General features: G+C 32.9%; 3 protein-coding genes across 9 annotated transcripts; 1 reads left to right on the forward strand and 2 right to left on the reverse strand.

The window, feature by feature from the left end:
- Window positions 1-781: 781 nt before the first annotated feature.
- Window positions 782-11,670, reverse strand: LOC105254722. Of its 7 annotated transcripts, none has more exons than XM_025413758.1 (19): window positions 11,143-11,670; window positions 10,200-10,390; window positions 9,924-10,121; window positions 9,666-9,830; window positions 9,437-9,576; window positions 9,158-9,342; window positions 8,957-9,087; window positions 8,733-8,852; window positions 8,348-8,647; window positions 8,164-8,257; window positions 7,746-7,818; window positions 7,410-7,676; window positions 7,124-7,321; window positions 6,638-6,787; window positions 6,415-6,551; window positions 5,825-6,169; window positions 3,945-5,679; window positions 2,790-3,569; window positions 782-1,209 (listed from the first exon to the last, which is right to left on the reverse strand). In XM_025413758.1, the coding sequence occupies exons 1-19, from the start codon at window positions 11,449-11,451 to the stop codon at window positions 986-988; spliced, it is 5,742 nt and encodes a 1,913-aa protein (XP_025269543.1). In that variant the 5' UTR covers window positions 11,452-11,670; the 3' UTR covers window positions 782-985. The 7 variants fall into 7 exon arrangements, with proteins under 7 accessions (XP_025269543.1, XP_025269514.1, XP_025269464.1 ...); XM_025413729.1 differs by having other exon boundaries at window positions 7,130-7,318; window positions 9,666-9,842; XM_025413679.1 differs by having other exon boundaries at window positions 7,124-7,318; window positions 9,666-9,842.
- Window positions 11,671-12,325: 655 nt separating this feature from the next.
- Window positions 12,326-13,941, forward strand: LOC105254724 (ELMO domain-containing protein 2). The gene is made up of 3 exons (XM_011263591.3): window positions 12,326-12,572; window positions 12,634-12,653; window positions 12,814-13,941. The coding sequence occupies exon 3, from the start codon at window positions 12,844-12,846 to the stop codon at window positions 13,780-13,782; it is 939 nt and encodes a 312-aa protein (XP_011261893.1). The 5' UTR covers window positions 12,326-12,572; window positions 12,634-12,653; window positions 12,814-12,843; the 3' UTR covers window positions 13,783-13,941.
- A 1,955-nt stretch (window positions 13,942-15,896) lies between these two features.
- Window positions 15,897-17,944, reverse strand: LOC105254725. The gene is made up of 6 exons (XM_011263592.3): window positions 17,712-17,944; window positions 17,087-17,272; window positions 16,764-16,902; window positions 16,524-16,685; window positions 16,250-16,375; window positions 15,897-16,149 (listed from the first exon to the last, which is right to left on the reverse strand). Exons 1-6 carry the CDS (start codon window positions 17,878-17,880, stop codon window positions 15,999-16,001), a joined length of 933 nt encoding a protein of 310 aa, XP_011261894.1. The 5' UTR covers window positions 17,881-17,944; the 3' UTR covers window positions 15,897-15,998.
- Window positions 17,945-18,028: the final 84 nt, after the last annotated feature.

The raw sequence follows: 18,028 nt of genomic DNA on the forward strand, positions 1-18,028 counted from the left end.
CATAATATTAATTAATATTTATTTATTTTTATATTAATTTCTTTAAGCTATGTGCACGCACACACACACGCACACACACACACTCACTCACACACTCACACACGTGTGTGTGTGTAAAGTTTATACATATACTGAAAAATTAGCATACCATCGCGTCATGCATTTTTAATCTTATTTACCGTATAAAAAGTATTTTAATTACAATACAATAAGAAACATTGCGAGTACATTTGTTGAATTATGTATATATAAACCTTTACGGTATATGTATTATACTATAGACTACTTATATCAGTACAGGCTACACCTACAAGGAGAATGTAGATAGAGACATGTATAGAGATATAGACAATTCTAAATAGGTAGAAACAGGCTTTTACATTTATTGAAAAAAAAGTAAAAGAGAGAGATACTGTGTGTTTACGTCTATCTGCTCGATTACACTTGCAAATGTGTATTCGGAGCGCAAGTTTACTAACTGGTACTGATGTAGAGCTCTTGGAGCTGCAAAAACAAATGCGTGGCTTCTAGTGACATTTTTACGACATTTTTACGTTGAACTTTACAATCGCATTCATTATTATAAGTGTTGGCGGAGCCGAATTTTTACAATTGTCATTAATATCGTTTCGGGATATTTTAAAGCGACATCCCATACGATGAATTCATCGTTTCGCCGCGAGAAAATTTGTTTTCTAATTACATTTAACGATATACATACATAATAATGTCATTTGTTTGTTCAATTATTACTCTATCAAGAGTAATAATTTTCTCTTCGTTTTTTTTTTCATTTAGAATCACTAATGATTATATTCAGCTACGAAGGCATTATACATCCGTCTTTCTTTGAAAACGCGAAATCATCAATGACGATCGGAGGCGAATCGTTCACAAAGCGATCGCGTCCAAGAGACCACACATCGAACCATCGCAATGGCAGTAATCACGCACTTTGAATGATAACGCGATATTAATCGACAAATCAATTAGCCGCTATCACAGTGGCAGGACCGGTTGCCGCCGCCGCCGATGACGATGATGCCGACGACGATGACTTCTTCTTCAACACGATATCCTTGATATTGAGATTGACCTTCTCCTTGTGCGGCGGTGGCACGGATTGTTGGCAGAACCTCTTGAAGTCCTCCAATTCACGCTCAAAGTCGTCCATGTCCCCGTCTATATCTTTGGGCGTGAATACGCTCTCTGTAAAAGATACGTTCTAAATACTGGATAACACTGACAGTTCGCCTGAGAGCGTAGCAATGAGTGCCACAAAATCTGCCGTGCATTTTTCTTTTTTCTTTCTTTTATTTACTGTATGAGTATGGATAGAAAAGTAATAGAGAGAGAGAGAGAGAAACGAGAGAAAAAAAAGAGAGAATTATATCAATTTATATGCTATATATCATTCAAATAAGGATCAAGATACACGCGTGATCTTTTTGAAATGCGGAATATAATAATAATAATAATAATAATAATAATAATAATAATAATAATAATAATAAAATAATAATACGCATGTTAACATTCAAATTCTCGATGTGAATAATCTGCATAAACAGCCATTATTATACAGTATCGTCATATATCACTACAAAAAATAGTTGTTAATAGCATTTTTCTGAGTTTCTAATAATCAATTTGTTATTTCTTGGAAAAAATTAAATAACATTTTTTTTAAATACTTATGGGAGTAAGATTTATTTATGGTCTCTAAACTTATTACAGTTTATCATAGCAATTTTTGTCGAATGAAGAAAAGGAAAGAAAAAAAAAACCAAGAATTATTATATCCTTACTCATGCAGTATTTCGGGAAACTTCATTCCGACAAAGGGGAAAAGAGAGTATAACATTGAAAAAAGTAACTTACTTTTTTATTTAATATTAGCAGATTAAAAAATATATCTATAGTATCACACTCGCGTTTTACTATCACAATTAAATTATACCTACATAATGTATTTGTCATTGTCATGATCAATGTAAATCTAATATTTTGTTTACTTATTCTTTTCAATCAATTGTAATGTTTAAGATAATTCGATATTATACGTGTAAAGTTAAGATTGGTTTTAGAATCCTCCTCTTTGTATTACCAGATGTTCTATTCGTCCTAGTGTACTTGCATAGGATTTATCAAGATGACACTGCCTTGCTTATCCGTTTAAAAGAAATGCAGATCGAAAGAATTCGCGTATTTATAAATTTGGGGATTATTATTAGCTATATTCGCTTTCAAATCAATTCGTTTGTGGTAAGAAGAAAAAGAAAAAATGATTTTAGTCAGAAGAAACAAATCTTAAGTAAGACAAATGAAAAAAAAATGGAAAAAAATAGTGCTCCCTGACCATTTGTATCTTACGATATCTCCAAGAAAACTTGTAAAGACTAAAAGAATTCTCAAAAATATTTTTCTTTTTCAACTTCTCTCTATTTTTCTCTTTTTCTCTCATCTTCTTTTTCTATCCGATATTCGAAAAGTTTTTAATCTAGGAGATGAAGTGTCCTAAATGCAGTGCAGTGTCTTCTTGACTATATAGAAGGAAAAAAAGAAATTGTCAGTATGATAAATCTAGCAACGTCCAAGAAATGTATATCTGGATAATTACTGTTATGAAAAAAAAAAAAAAAGAAAAAGAAATCTAATTGCTGAAAGCATGTGAGAAACAACCCGAGGATGTATAATATGCTCACATATCGTGTATATGTTAAAGAGAAAACAAACAAAATGAAAGAAGCAAATTTACATGTTAAAGTCTGATTATTGTTGTTTCTCACCAACGAGGTTCCAGTCATCTCCGCATTGTCTCGTGCCATTTCCGCGTTTTTTCTTTTTCTTGCTCTTGCCGCCGCCGTTGGCGCTTATCACCGCCTCCTTCACCGCGGTATTATTCGCCGATGCTTGCCGCGCATCCTCCATGCTCGTCGTCTCGGGTCTCACCTTTGTCAGAGTGACGCTAGTACCCTTGAGGTTGATGCCGTTCTCCGGTATCGGTTGGCCATTCGTCACCTTGCTGATTTGTATGTTGGCGAGCCCGGACAAGGATGAGGCGCAGTCTATTGGTTGCGCGGTCAATCGGCTACGCAATTCCGCCAAACTCGACGGAATAACGCCGTTCGCGTGTTTCATGTTCGACGTGTTACAATCAGCTGTCGTCGTTGTCGTCGTCATTCTGCCTGTCGACGACGATGACGATGATAGATCACCCTTGACAATATAATCAGGTTTGGGCGGTGATGTCAGACCAGCGTTGATAGCCTGCTGCAAGGCTGGACTTCGGATCGTCACCATGCCATTCTCCGACACCTTGATGATGGCCGCCTGTTGCGTCGGCGGTACTTTCATTGGTCCGAACGACGGATTCTTGATGGTCACCATGTTCGTGCCGGGATTGTGCAATATTCTCGCAGGTTCATCTATCACATGATCGTTCACGAATGTATCGCTGTTTTGCACCGGTGGTGATGTAGACGCCGTGCTTCCCGAATTGGCCGAATTCTTGTTTTTCTTTTTCTTTTTCTTGCTGGTACTTTGAGACTGAGAATCCTTGGACGAGTCTATATGGGAAAATATTCAAAAATCTTTTGTACATGAATTATAATAATAAAATAACAATTTAAAAGAAGATATATATAGAAGATATATATATATATAAACTGTACATTGAAAGATGTTTAGAGAAATATTATTTTATAAAATTTTTGAAGACAATGACAATTGATAATTTTAATAACTCTTTTTAATTTTGTTTGAAATTTATTCATTGTTAATAGAGCGATTATAACTGGATTATAATTATTTACAAGATAAAATAAAAACTTTAACTTTAGAATTATATCGTATAAAATATTTTCTTTTTATATATATTATAATCTTGTATATAATATATATTATTATTCCGATATATATTTGCAATTATAATTTCTGCTTACCTTTCTCATTGGCTTTCGGCAGCAAGTCTTGCTTAAGCTTGCCCGTGTCTACTACAATGACGTTTCCTCCAGCTTGTGGATTCGCATAGCTCGATTGAACACCGCTCATTGGCGTGGCAATAATAGTGGTTTGTTTGGGCGGACTCACTGGTTTCGGCAAAGGAGCCGTTTTGATCGGTAGTGGTTTTGGCGGCGCGTCGACCTTTGTGATCGTAATGCCCGGCGGTAACTTGAGATTCTCAATATTAATCTTGGAATTCGGCCCAATGTCTTTAAACTGGCTACTGAGAGACGGCGAGCCTACCCGTTCATTACATGTATTTTGGACCTCTGTAGGCACACGTTGTTGCTTATTTGCGGTAGTTGAATTCGTTTTATTTACATTCTTTTGAGGTTCGCTTTTATTTGTTACATTCCTATTGTTGGCGTTGTTACTATTAATATTTTTATTGCTCTTATTGGCGTTAGATTGTACATTCTTGTCTTGTTGTTGGTGTTGTTTCTTTATTTTCTTATTAATTGTAGATTCATTTGTTATATTCTGATTCTGCTGTTGCTGTTTCTGCGACACTGGCGTTTGAGGAGGTGTATTCGTTTTAATCTGCTTCTTATTAGTCGCGTTTTGTTGATTCTTATTCTTATTCACCGTGTTTTGCTGTTGCAGCACGTTTTCCTTATTCTCTATATTTCTTTTATCCTTCTTCGATTTAGAATTTTTAGCTTCAACATTTTGTTGTTGAACTTTTTTCTCATCTATTTGTTTGCCAATTTTCGATTTGTCATTATTTGCTTGTTGCTTCAAATTCTTACTGTCGCATGCCTTAGATGGAGTTTGTGATGACTTCGGATTATTCTGTTGCTGCAACTTATTTCCTTGTTGTAGGGAATTATTATTATTATTATTATTATTCGTTTTGGCTTTCTTCTTCTTTCCATTATTACTTTGGTTTTGTTCTTGTTCCATCTTGTGAGGAGGCTCTTTAGTTTGTCCATTTACTAATGTAAATAAAACTTTATCCTCAGCCGGAGTCTGACCTTTCAGAGTGATCGTGACTGTAGGTTCAGCGCTATTCGAATTTATTTCCCTTCTAATAGTAACTATTTGCGGTTGAGATTCCGTTTGTGTCACATTCTCAGTTTCCTTCATCTTTGCTTCTTCCAATTTCTTCATTTCTTTTTTCAATTTCTTTCTTTCTTTCTTTGTCAATTTCTTGTCAACTAAGTCAATATCGGATAACTTATCTGTACTATTACTCGAATTATTGTTCTTCGTACATGTGGTATTAATATTCGCTAATGATTTGTTAGCTTTATTGCTTTCGATTTTATCATTTTTCACGTTATTTTTACTGGCTTGATTAGAATTCGTATTTCGTACTTCGCATTTTTCAGTGCTATTAATACTCTTATTTTTCGCATTTGAATTCGCAGACGCCGTTTTTGTCTTGTTATTTAAATTAATAATACTATTATTACTGCTGCTATTATTATTATTGCTACAAACTTCCTGTTTATCCTTTTTTCTATTGTTTAACTGCTTCATCAAACCTAGAGATATGGATGACGATGTCGGTAAAATAGAAACTTCTGGTAAATTACATTGAGGTAATGATCTTTGAGGTACAGGCTTTTGAGGATCGACAACAGTGATCGTAACCTCTGGTGTCTTTTTCTGCAATTCAATTAATTTCTGTCTTTCTGTTTCTTGCCTATCTTTCTTTAACTTTTCCTCAAGCTATCAAAAAAATAATATTAATTAACGTCCTACATCAAAGAAATTATATAGTAATATTTAAAAAAAGTATAAGAACTATATAGTAATAGTAAAAAAAACTATATAGTATACTCATACATGTAGTACAACATAATTTATATTTTACCTTTCGTTGTTTCTGTCTTGCTTTCTTCTCGGCTTTCTTGTTATTGTCTTTTTTCCCGCTTTGATTACCTTCGATAAATTCTAACAATTCTTCTAAATCTCGCTGATCTCGTTGATCATGCTGGATCGTAGAAGTCGTCGAAATTGGAGTATTCGATCTAAGAACCGAACTCGTCAGGTTTTTGGATTCGAAATTGATATTGGAAATTGACGATTCCGATGGACTTTTTGGTGGACTACAGCCAGCTGCTACACCTTTGCACTTTTTCGCTTTCTTTTTTGTCAAGAGTTGTCGCAATCGTTCTCGCATTTCCTTATAATTTCGACTTACTGGTGCAACTGCCGGCTATAAAAAATGACATAGTTATATCCCATATAGCTATGTCCAAAAGATATTAACAGGACATCCTGAAGATGTCTAATCGTCCAAAGATCTTCTGGATATATTCTGGACATCTTTTGGATATGCACGCTATGTGGGTATATAATCTTCTTAAGAATTTCTATTATAATCTCAAATCGAATATATACTTACATAACTTTCTTTTTTTTTGTTTAAATAAAAAATTGTATTGAGATATATAGACTTACCATCCCATGGCCAAAGACTTCACAGTAGCAACAATCACAATGTCTCATATTGGTATCCCTTTGTGCAGAACTACTAGTGGAACACGAGTCCTCCTGACTGCTCCCTGAATCCGAACAGTCTCCATCTCCGGAACTCACTAAAATGCCAGATTAATATATAATGAAGTGCGCAAATGATCGGCACAATTTTGAGAGAAAATATATATTATATACATATACTAACAATCATTACACGACACTCTCTTGATGTGCTCGACATTGGCTTGCTTGTGACATGCGTGCGGTGTATGATTGAGTGAATGAAGTCTGGGGTGAGATGGACCCATCAGATTTTTCGTCAAATCTGGTAGTGGCCCATGAGCATGCGGATTACCTATTTTTGTATAAAAAAAAAAAGATGTGTAAATAGCATAAATAGATAAAGCATGCATAAATAGAAAAAGGATAACGACATAAAGAATAAATGTAATAAATTAATAAGATTAATAAGGCTCTGAATATGAAATACATAAATTCAAATATCGGGGGCTAATATAAGCAGATAGTCATGTATCAGTTGTAAAGAAAAATTAATTTTCTGTGAAACAGATGCACAACCATCCGTGTTTGGCTCTTATTAACTCGTGATATTTAAAAATGTAATAAAGTTGGAACAAAAAGAGCAATATATGACAAGGAATATAATATGTAAATACGACTTACTACTCACACTTACCATGATGAATATTATGATTGTGAGTCGCGTTTGGCGTTTGTGTCATAGAATGCCTCGTTTGAGTCTGGGCGGATTGCGTGGAACCAGTCTTTACAGCGGGTTTTTGGCTTGGTTCTGGATTAACCTTTGTGACAGAAGTCGGCGATGTTGCTTTAGGACGACCGTTTGTTACGGGTGTTTCGGGTATAGCTGCTTTTGAAGTTGTATATTAATCAGAATTTCATTGTGGTTGGTTAAGCTAAATCATAATAAAAATACAAAAAAATTTTCTCATATTTACATGTAGGCAAGCAAGGACACATATCCCATTTGCGCCTCGAATTCAACAGACAAGGACAAGGTGGATTTTCCAGAATCTCCTTTTTTCTTTCCGCTATTTCTCGCGCGTGTTGATAAACACATGAACAAGGTTCTAATTCAGATGTCTTTGATATGGTATCTTTGCGTAGAGCACTAGGTGTAACCGATTCTTTCTTCTTCTTATCCTCATCATTTGAGTTGTCTAATTTCTTCTTAATTTGTGTTGTTGTACAATTCACGGATTCATCTAAAAACATGTTTATCCTTTCTTTATTAGAATTTTTCTACTTGTTATTAACTCATTTTAATCACTTACCCATAAATCCATTACTGGATAAGAATGAATTTGTATCATTTTTCTCAACGTTTTCGACTTTATGTTGTGTACTCTACAAGAAAAATATATCATTAATGATGAATATAAATTATTTTTGAAGGAAATTTTAATTTATTACAGATATAAAAAATGTTAAAGTTATGTAATTATATTATTATATTATATTATATAATTATATAATTATATTAATTTTTCAATATATTGTCCAATTATGACTAAAATATGTCATTTTTACTTTAATATATGTATCTGAAAATTGAATATTAAAAAGTTTAAAAGAACATTACTTTTTCACTAAAATAATATATATTTTATACATAATAAAATTTTTATTCTTTTTGAAGGTGAGACACTGGCTGTAAATACTTTTATAAAGCTTAAAATGTAATCTCTTTACCACATGGCCTACTCTTATTTCATTGCACGTATGACATTCGCATTTTTTCCCATTCTCAAATCCATTCTCATTATCACTATCATCACTGTGACTCCTAAGACAAGTTAAAATCATTATTGTATTATAAAAGTAAATAAAAATTTAATATATGATTTTTCAAATAACACACTAAAATAAAATATACCTGACTGATCTGATAGCATATTGCGCCAATCGGCATGTTGCACGCGCATAATCGTAACAGATGGAATCAGCTGGTCCAACAGCGTCCATTTCAGTAGCAGTCAATGCCTCAGCTATGTCTGCCAATTTTTGATGCTGGGCCTTGTTCCAATCATCTAACAATATTTGAACTATCTCTATACTCGATGGTATAGCTATTGAATCCGAATTAAGGTCTAATAGTGGACTTAAAGGTCGACTATCATTTCCAGATGTATGTGCAATGAGCGAAGAAAACTGCCCATGAATTTCTCGCATATCACTGAAATAATTATCATAATAAAAATTAGAACAAATTTTTCTATCAAGTTATTTTATCAAGATTTTTTTATATATGTATATCTTACTTTCCAATATCCGGTGTCTTGCTTAACATGCTGTGTTCCATAAGCTTACGTGTTGTTGTGAACAATTCCCAAGCTTCTCTAATTTGTCTAAGTCTTGTCATACGAACTGCTTGTTCTGCACTGAAACATACTTTGCTTATACAATCCTTTTTCACAATTTTCCATAATTCAATTCCATCGAATTATTCCGAATAATTGTGTAGGCAAATAATCTTTTAACTTACTTATATTTATCCATCCACGGTTCGGTCTCGGGCCATAAATTACCAATTCTCGTCATCTCGTCATCAAAAAATAAATATCTATGAACAAGATCTTGGTATTCGGAACCTTTCAATGGTAGAAGTTTCCTCAGCTGCAAATATGATGTATACACTTGAATTTTGCACATCATAGATTGTTTTCAATAAAATATATTATCTTACCTGTCCAATAAACGTAGGTAAATTATTTTGCACCAAAGCATCATTATATACATAAATTTGATATAACTTTTTAATAAAACAGTCCCATGTCAAATTAAATTTGAAGAGGTATTCTTTTAATGGTTTTACTAACTCAGAAATCAAAATTGCTGTCGCTACAAGAGCATCATAGTCATCCAAGAGACCTACATTATGAGAGAGTTATAGATTTTATATATCTATCTTTATATATATTTTTTATAAAATAAAATTTTTATTTACTTGGAAAGTTGTACTAACCAGTAAGAAAAATTTCTGCTAAATTGTTTACACTATGATCGTGTAGAAGAACAAACAAACGAACTTTTACTTCTATCACAAATTCTTGCGCCTGGCTTACTAACCTCATGAATAGTTGGTGAGGATCTCTTTTGCATAATCTTTAGCAGAAAAGAAAAAATCATAATATTATATAATCAAATCAATGATAATGATGCAAAGTGATATTTTAAATAAATGAGTCTCTTACTGAATAACAGTATCGTGCATGTCAATTGGAGGTAGTCTGCTGCACTGAGACTGTGAAGAGTCGGACACACGAGCCGTTTCCAGAGCGATGTTAAATACAGCATGTATATATTGCTGCAATTCAGTCCATAGGTTCTGGAACTTCATAGCCTTTTGTAGCTCCTCCCTAAACATATCTCTATATATAACAAATTAAATTCTAATTAATATATCTTGGTTTTTTCTCTTTGAGACTTGTAATTGTTGCCTTTATCCTTACCGTTTAGCTTTATAAGAATCACAAGAGCAGGACTCTTTCCCATGATGGGATGAGCTATCGACAGTTGCTGCAGAGGAGTACAATTTGGCAAGCGCGTCAGTGTTTACTCTAGATGAATTACGCCGATCTTCTTCAGCCGCTCTCGCACCCCTGATAAACGCGTCTATCACACCCTGATCCGTTGTTCTGAATGCGTCTCTATGCATACAAAATATTTCTAATTAATATTGCATTTCTATTTTTTAAGCTTGAGAGATACATAATTATTGTCCTTACTGTTTAGCTTTATAAGAATTACAAGAGCAAGATTCTTTCCCATAATGTGATGAACTATCTACAGCTGCTGCAGAGGAGTACATTTTAGTGAGTGTGTCAGTGTTCATTCTAGGCGAATTACGTCGATCTTCTTCAGACACTCTCACTTTCTTAATAACTGCGTCGATTAAGCTTTGATCACCCGTATCATACTATAAGAATCAAAATATTTATTTTAATAAGTTCATCTATATGTTATATTGAATGTATTAAATTTGCATTCATTAATATATAGAGCTGACACAAGAGTTAATTGTTTAATTTAAGGAATTGCTCTTTGTTTCTAATAACATGAATTTTGCAGATTAGTAGTTTTTTTAACTTGAAGACTATTGAATAAATTGAGTCTATAAGTCATTTGAAAATAATATCATAATAGTTATATAAAATTTTTATCACTTAAAAAAAATAACTTTAGTTAAACTTATCGCTATAAGTGTCATTCATCTTTTATCCCTCTTCAATTATTCCTGAGGCACTTAAATCTTATCTAATATAACAAATAATAATATAGTAGAGTCTGTCATGTTATTTTCAAAATAGTCATACAATGTGATAAATAGCTCCATATACATCTCTACAATACAAATAAATATAATCGCGTGTTTTAAAAGAAAAACACTATAATAGTATCTATTAGTACAAGATTCATAATCTCGTTATAAATTTTCACAGTATAATATAGGTAAATTATTATAGACATTATGTTTAATCTAGAATTGAACTCCTAGCTTATAGAGAATTAACAGCGATTTAGAAGAATCAATTTGCTCCTTTTTACAGAATTGCAGAAATCTCATGCCACAGAGAAAACCCTTTTCAACCCTTCATTGCAGTGATTATTTCATTATAATTTGAAACGATCAGCCGCGTCGTCGATGAGCAACAGACGAAAAAAACGTACTTTGGCGAGGTCGAGGTCTTTGACGCGCGTTTTCCCGGGAAACACGCGCGTTTTCTCGGCTTCGTGGTCGTTGGTGTCGCAGAGCGTCCGCGCGGTATCATCCCGTCTCCCGTCATCGTGCTTGCGGCGGTTGACGGAGCGCGGGAAACGCGCGTCGTCGACGCGTTGCTTCACCGCTGTTGCCGCCAACGCACCGTCGTCGTCCATCACAACCGTGTCCTTTTCCCCGGTGACGGTGGCGGTAGCGGTGATGCTGGTGATGATGGTATTCCTCTCGCGTCGACCCTCTTCGCCGTCGCTACCACTCATGTCAGCACTAAGCGTCAAATATCATACACGTGTCACCGTTCGCGCCGCTAGGTAACAATTGTAGGATCGACGATTTGCAGTCACGGTTTTTGCCACGGAACCGTGTAAACACCTACTAGGCCGCGCATTCGATCACACTCGCAACCTCCTCTCTCTCAACACCTCAATATGGCGTCTCGCGTAATCGTTCCGTCCGACCACGGCTCGACGCAGTTGGCGTAACTGCAGCTGGCTATAAAATCGCGTCGTCGATCAGCAAAGCCGGTTGGTGGTAAGTCTGTTCTTTTTAGCTACACCCGGAGAGTTACGTTCCGAAACTTACTCCTTGGTGTAGAATAATTGACCAATCAGAAAAGAGAGATTTTTCGTTTCTATTGGCCGTATTCAGCGGACTCAACAGTTGGGCAACATTACTAGATTTTCCGATGTAATTCCTCGCTGATTGGTCGGATCTGAAAATAGGAACCAATCATGTTCGAATGCTACTTAGCGGTTGAGTCCATTGAATGCGGCGACTGGTATAAAAGGGTGACACCCGATTGATCACGTCGCCAATTGGCCAATTCAAAATAGGACTCTCTGATTGGTCAATCGTTGCTGATTACCCTAGGCACAGGTCGATATAATTGGCTGTGGTCAATCGCGACGTGGTCAAACGAGGCACTCCCGGTATAAAATATACATGTCTCTTTCTAGCTTCAATTTTCTATAGGATAATGTAGGGAAAACCATAGACGTATATAACTAGACTGCGCATGCTGTGCTAGTCATTGAAGCAAACATTTAAAAAGAGAAAGCAATATCGGAGGATCTCTGTCTCACTCTAAATCACACCGTGGAGGGGGAAGTGAACTCTTTTCCCCTCAAGACTTTTCCCCTGCAACTCTCATTCTGCTTCCCCCACTTTTCTTACTGTGCGAGAGAGAAAGAGATCCTCCGAGCCATTTTCTATCTCACTTCATTGCTTCAACGGCCAGCATAGCATGCGCAGTCTATGTATATATGTCTATGGGGAAAACTCGCTCCAATATATTCCAATATAGAGCTCAATTGCTAGGTTAGGTTAGGTTAGGATAATTCTTCCATCTGACATTACTGTTTGTACTCAATTAAACGCGAAGGTACAAATGACGCCGAGTACATAATGGTGATGGTGTATATAAATTACGTTTATATTCGCAGGTGAAGAGTACGAGAGCGCGGTGAGTCGACATTGGCGAGATCAGTCGGGATATTATTTATGCATTATCATTTTATATAATAATGAAAATCAGTCATGAAGACGAGATGATAGCGAGGCAAGGTCTGATGGCAGAGTGCAACTTGTGGTAGTTTAGAAAGACTCGTTTGTGTTTTTGACAGTTATCAGCTGGGACCTGATCGTTGGCAAGAATGTTCAAGTATATCTGGACTCTGGTATACTGGTACTTTAGGCCTTTTGTAAAATGGTTTCTACGTCATACCACGCAAATGTGCGAACTCCAGAGAATTTGTTACGGGCAGCCGTCCGGGGCGCCGCGTGCATTTGCCATCGAAGAGTCCCTGAAGCAGTCGCGTAACGCGAATATTAGGACTCTTGTTGCATATCTGAATGACATCGCCGATCAACGAAGAATAACCACGAAAACGGAACGTAAGATCCTGGAGGATGCTATCAAGACTGTGCTAGTGACCAAGAACATCAATCCCACTGCGCATCCAACCTTCGCCAAATCTTTTGGCAAGTGTGTGGAGTTGATCTGGGGTTATCGTCAGCTGTGCGTCGAATGCGAGGAGCTCAGGAAGACTTCGTACAGCCCGGAGAATCCGGATCATGAACAGTTGCTGCTAAAATTATGGAGTCTATTAATGCCATATGAATCTCTGGAGGCGAGAGTGACTAAACAATGGCAAAAGATTGGCTTTCAAGGAGATGATCCAAAGACGGATTTTCGAGGGATGGGGATCTTGGGATTGGAGAATCTCGTTTACTTTGCTCAAGAATATCCCAGCACAGCCACACATGTGTTGTCTCATTCTAATCATCCACGTTACGGTTACGCATTTGCTATTGTTGGTATAAATCTCACGAGCATGGCTCTTAAATTATTAAGAGATGGTAGCGCTAAGACTCATATATATAATTCTTCGAAAACCCTGCCGATGATTCGTGCCTTTCATCAATTTTACTGTTATTTATTTTATCAATTTGATGGATTTTGGATTGAGTCTAAGCCTAGTAATATGATGGAATTCTCGTCAATACAAGAGAAATTCGAAAATAGCATCAGAATGGCATTAGCTAACCCATCAACTGTTTTTAGGATAAATGTGGCAGTTGACAATATTTAATGCAAATACAAATGCCTTTTACATGTAAGACAAGACCAAAACAGGTACATGAATGATAAGTACAATTTTTTTTGGCTAGCATATATGAAATTTATTTTTTATTATATATCTTCACAATATCTCAGCTTTGTTGTGATATTAAAATGGCATTTAAGTGAATAGATAGATTTCTGTATTATAAATCTCTTTCCCTTTATTAGTATAATTAGTATAATCGAGTTAAAACGTCTTGATGTCATATGTGTTTTCTTCTAATTGTATTTTTTGCAAATAATTACAGATTTACTTTTTTCCTCAAATTTATGTAATTTTATACATAGATGTATAAGAAAGAGTTTTTATTTGTGAAAACAAATAGTAGATTCCAACACTTCTGTTTAATTTAACTGCATATCATAGATTAGAGACTATATATATAAACATAGTTTATATTGATTTAAATAATTTTTGTTAAAATTAAATTCAACATATGTATATTTATATTAATTATATGTATATTTATATTAATTTTTTAATTGGTGGTTGCATCATGTAATATTGAAGCTTAAGCTTTGGCCTTGATATCAAGAAGTTCCATGTACATATATATAGAATTATGTGCTGTGAATATATATATATATATATATATATATATATATATATATATATATATATATATATCATTTCTCGAACTAAAAATACTTTTCGTTTATTTTAATATTTATTATTTTTTTAAATAATCATGTCAATTAAAATAATTGAAAATCTGTTAAATAATCTCTTTATGTGCCATTAATGCATACATATATTTATTTTAAATATTTGTTTTTTTATTTTTATCTCTTATTCACACATAAATAAATATTTGTTAAATATATTTGAAAATTAAATTGTAGAGAAAAATTTTGCAGAAATATTAGCTTTAAAGCCGAAAATAGAGACTTGCCACTAAATATCTTGATAATTTTGTGGGCATTATCAACATGTGCCTCATATTTTATTCGCTAATAATCCGAAGCATATTTATATTCAGAGTATTATATATATATATATCTAAAGAAAACATATTGAACTAAACAGATCATTATAAAAGAAACGATGTCGATTTATATGCATTTAATTATTAGATTTTACAAATCTAATAATTAAATGCATATAAAACATATACATGCATCAGGCAATGTAACATGTAACGTTTAAAGAAAATATAATCTTTTGGATAATTTTGAGAGGGCAAACGGTTGTCAAATATTTTGATATAAAAGTGTCTTCTTATAAAATACAACTTATTTATTAATGTTACATAAGAAATTGAATTTGGTTAAATTGTTTATATTTAAATTTAAAGGCTAAAATCTTATTGACATCAGATTCCATACATCAAATATATTTCTGTAAAAAATTTATACATATAACACATTGCACTTGCTAGTATTACAATTTTATGTTTTTTTCGTATTGATCTTCTTAATGAAATATAATTATTTACAAATTTTGCTCATACAAGAAACTGAATAAAAAGTAACAATAATATCTGAAGTGTAGAAGTATATATCATATAAACAAATGATGGAATGTAATTGTGTGTAATAGCTTGACAATAAAAATTTTTCTTGACAAAGCAGATAATTTATGCATTATTAAGTAACTTTTTAATACTGCTTTGTCTTTTTGTCTTTTTTTTGCTATATACATATTCAATACTATTTAATATGTATTTGCTTGAATATAGTTTGAGTAAAAAATATATCTATTTTCTTGTGCTAGAATTAGTACAAATATTTGTACATTAGATTGTTATACACATTGTTATTCGTTTTTCATTATTAATCAATAATATTTAGAGAAATGTTAAATGTGTACTTAATTTTATATTAATATAATATTAATTAATATTATAATATTATATTATTATTTATAATATATTAATTAATATAATTAATATAATTAATATAATATTAATTATATGTATTTTAAGATAAAATTATAAGTATATTTAGATAAAATAATTGAATTTCTCAATTATTTTGATCAAATTTCTTGCAATTTAGAAACAAACTCTTGTAGAAATTTGTAAAAATATACATATTATTAAATTTAAAATTATACATATTTTATTATGTAATATTTGTAATAACATCTAATGTACAATCAAAAACTATTTTTAAAGTTCTAGATGATAGTTGGAAATAGAGAAATATCCATATTACATCTTTGGCAAATCAAATTCAGTAGATTTATTTTTCCTTTTTCTGTGGAGTTTCAGGTTTATGTTTAAATTTAGACACTGCTGTAATAACAACTAGTATTCCAATACAAATGCTGGTTAATTTCAGTATCCACGGATTATCATGAAGCAAATTTGCAATCATTTGTGTAAAATTATCGCTGAAAAAATATACAAAATCATACACATTAATGTATAAACTTATGATATTATAATAAGTTATAAATCTTAAAATAGCCGCACATATATCTTCAAACTTACAAGGGACTTTGAGGTACAGGTACTTTCTCTGCTCTTACATTTTTGTACCATTCTTTGGCAAATGATACAAGGGAATTAATATCATATCTTCCTGTATCATAACGATACATTTTGCCATGTCTGAAGCTGTATAAATTAATATGTGTTAATATCAGGGTATTTCTTTTAATTTTGCTTCTATCTCTTTTACACACATGTTCACAAATGCTCACATATATATTTATAATATCACAAATATTATTTATAACATACTGATTTTTATATCTAAACTTACAATATAAATTGCGGAGTATCGTAAACATTGAATCTCCTGGCTGTGGAAACCCCAGTTGTGGATTTATTAATAAGTGCTACATTTACTCTCTGCTTGAGCTTTGCACCGACTGTTTCCCATCTTGCGACCATACGCAAGCATTGCACACAGTCTGTACTGTAACTGATATTGGATACAATTATAATGGATTGTCATTATTTATAAGAGAATTATTAAATCACAAGTAGAATTAAGACTTACAACATAACAAACCAATCACCAGTTGTAGCACCGCTACTTGCTTGTGTTAAATGCTCAAATGTATCATCTGTAAGTTCCTTTACTGCAGGTACTTTATTTTCCGTGAACATATTTAAAATTTCTTCATCGTTTAAAGGTCCTAGAAAAGCAAAATATAATATAAATCCATAGTACAACTATAAATTTATAAGCACACATTTAAAATAGAAATATATTTAGTGATATCAATGTATATCAAATGATGGAACAATGTATTGTCATGAAACAATTAAAAATAATCAAAATATGTTATATGTATAATTTATTCCTTGTCAAATCCATACCATCATACAGTAGAGGAAGCCCATGTCGGAAAAACAATATGACTGGTTCTTTATCAGTACTATACAATTGAAGTAATTGACTATCCACAGCTTTAAAAATCCATGCAGACAAAGAATCAACTAAATCCTCGCGCAATTGAATCAGTTCATTCTCATAGTTTTCACATTTGGGGCAATCTTTTCTTGCTACATGATTAGAAATGAAACCATTAATAATTATATGATATTATATAATAATATAAAGAATAAGAATTACTTTCTGCTATTTTGTATTATTAAAAATTTATTGAAAGAAAAATGAAAACATGAAATTTATGACTAATATGTATCTATAAAAATAGTCAAAATAACATTACATATCTTATTGGGAAATTAATTATTGCAAAATTCTAGAATTATTGCCTAAAATAAACTGTACCAAAATTAAAGAAAGAATAAAATCATTAAAGAATCTCAAATTAATTTTTAATATAAAAAATATATATATGTAAATAATAAATTACATATAATTAATATGTAATATCTCCCAACGTATGTTTATTGATTTATAATATAATTCGCTTTTATTCTTTCGTTCTTCTCTGAAAAATACTCTACATAACTAAAGAAAAAAAAACAAACTTACTAAATAGAACTACCACATATTTTTCAGTCTTTATGAGATTCAGGAGTTCGTCGTCGTGAACTGTCTCCAGATTCGCAGCGTGTACGGTGGAAAAAATACATATCGCGATTAATAGTATTAACATTGTTAATTCGCGTAATAAAAAGATTGATACATGAAAAACGTTCATGCACCGGCAATCTGTGACCACTGTAACCTGTACACGTCAAACTTGGCTCATGAAACAAACGGGAGCGATGTAGAGAGGAAACTCTCACCTGTCATCGTATGACAGTTGGCCATATCGTAAATAAATAACTAGTCCGATATCTAGTTGC

This window comes from Camponotus floridanus, unplaced genomic scaffold, assembly GCF_003227725.1.
Source record: "Camponotus floridanus strain SB8 unplaced genomic scaffold, Cflo_v7.5 scaffold1, whole genome shotgun sequence".
NCBI classification, from domain to species: Eukaryota; Metazoa; Arthropoda; class Insecta; order Hymenoptera; family Formicidae; genus Camponotus; species Camponotus floridanus.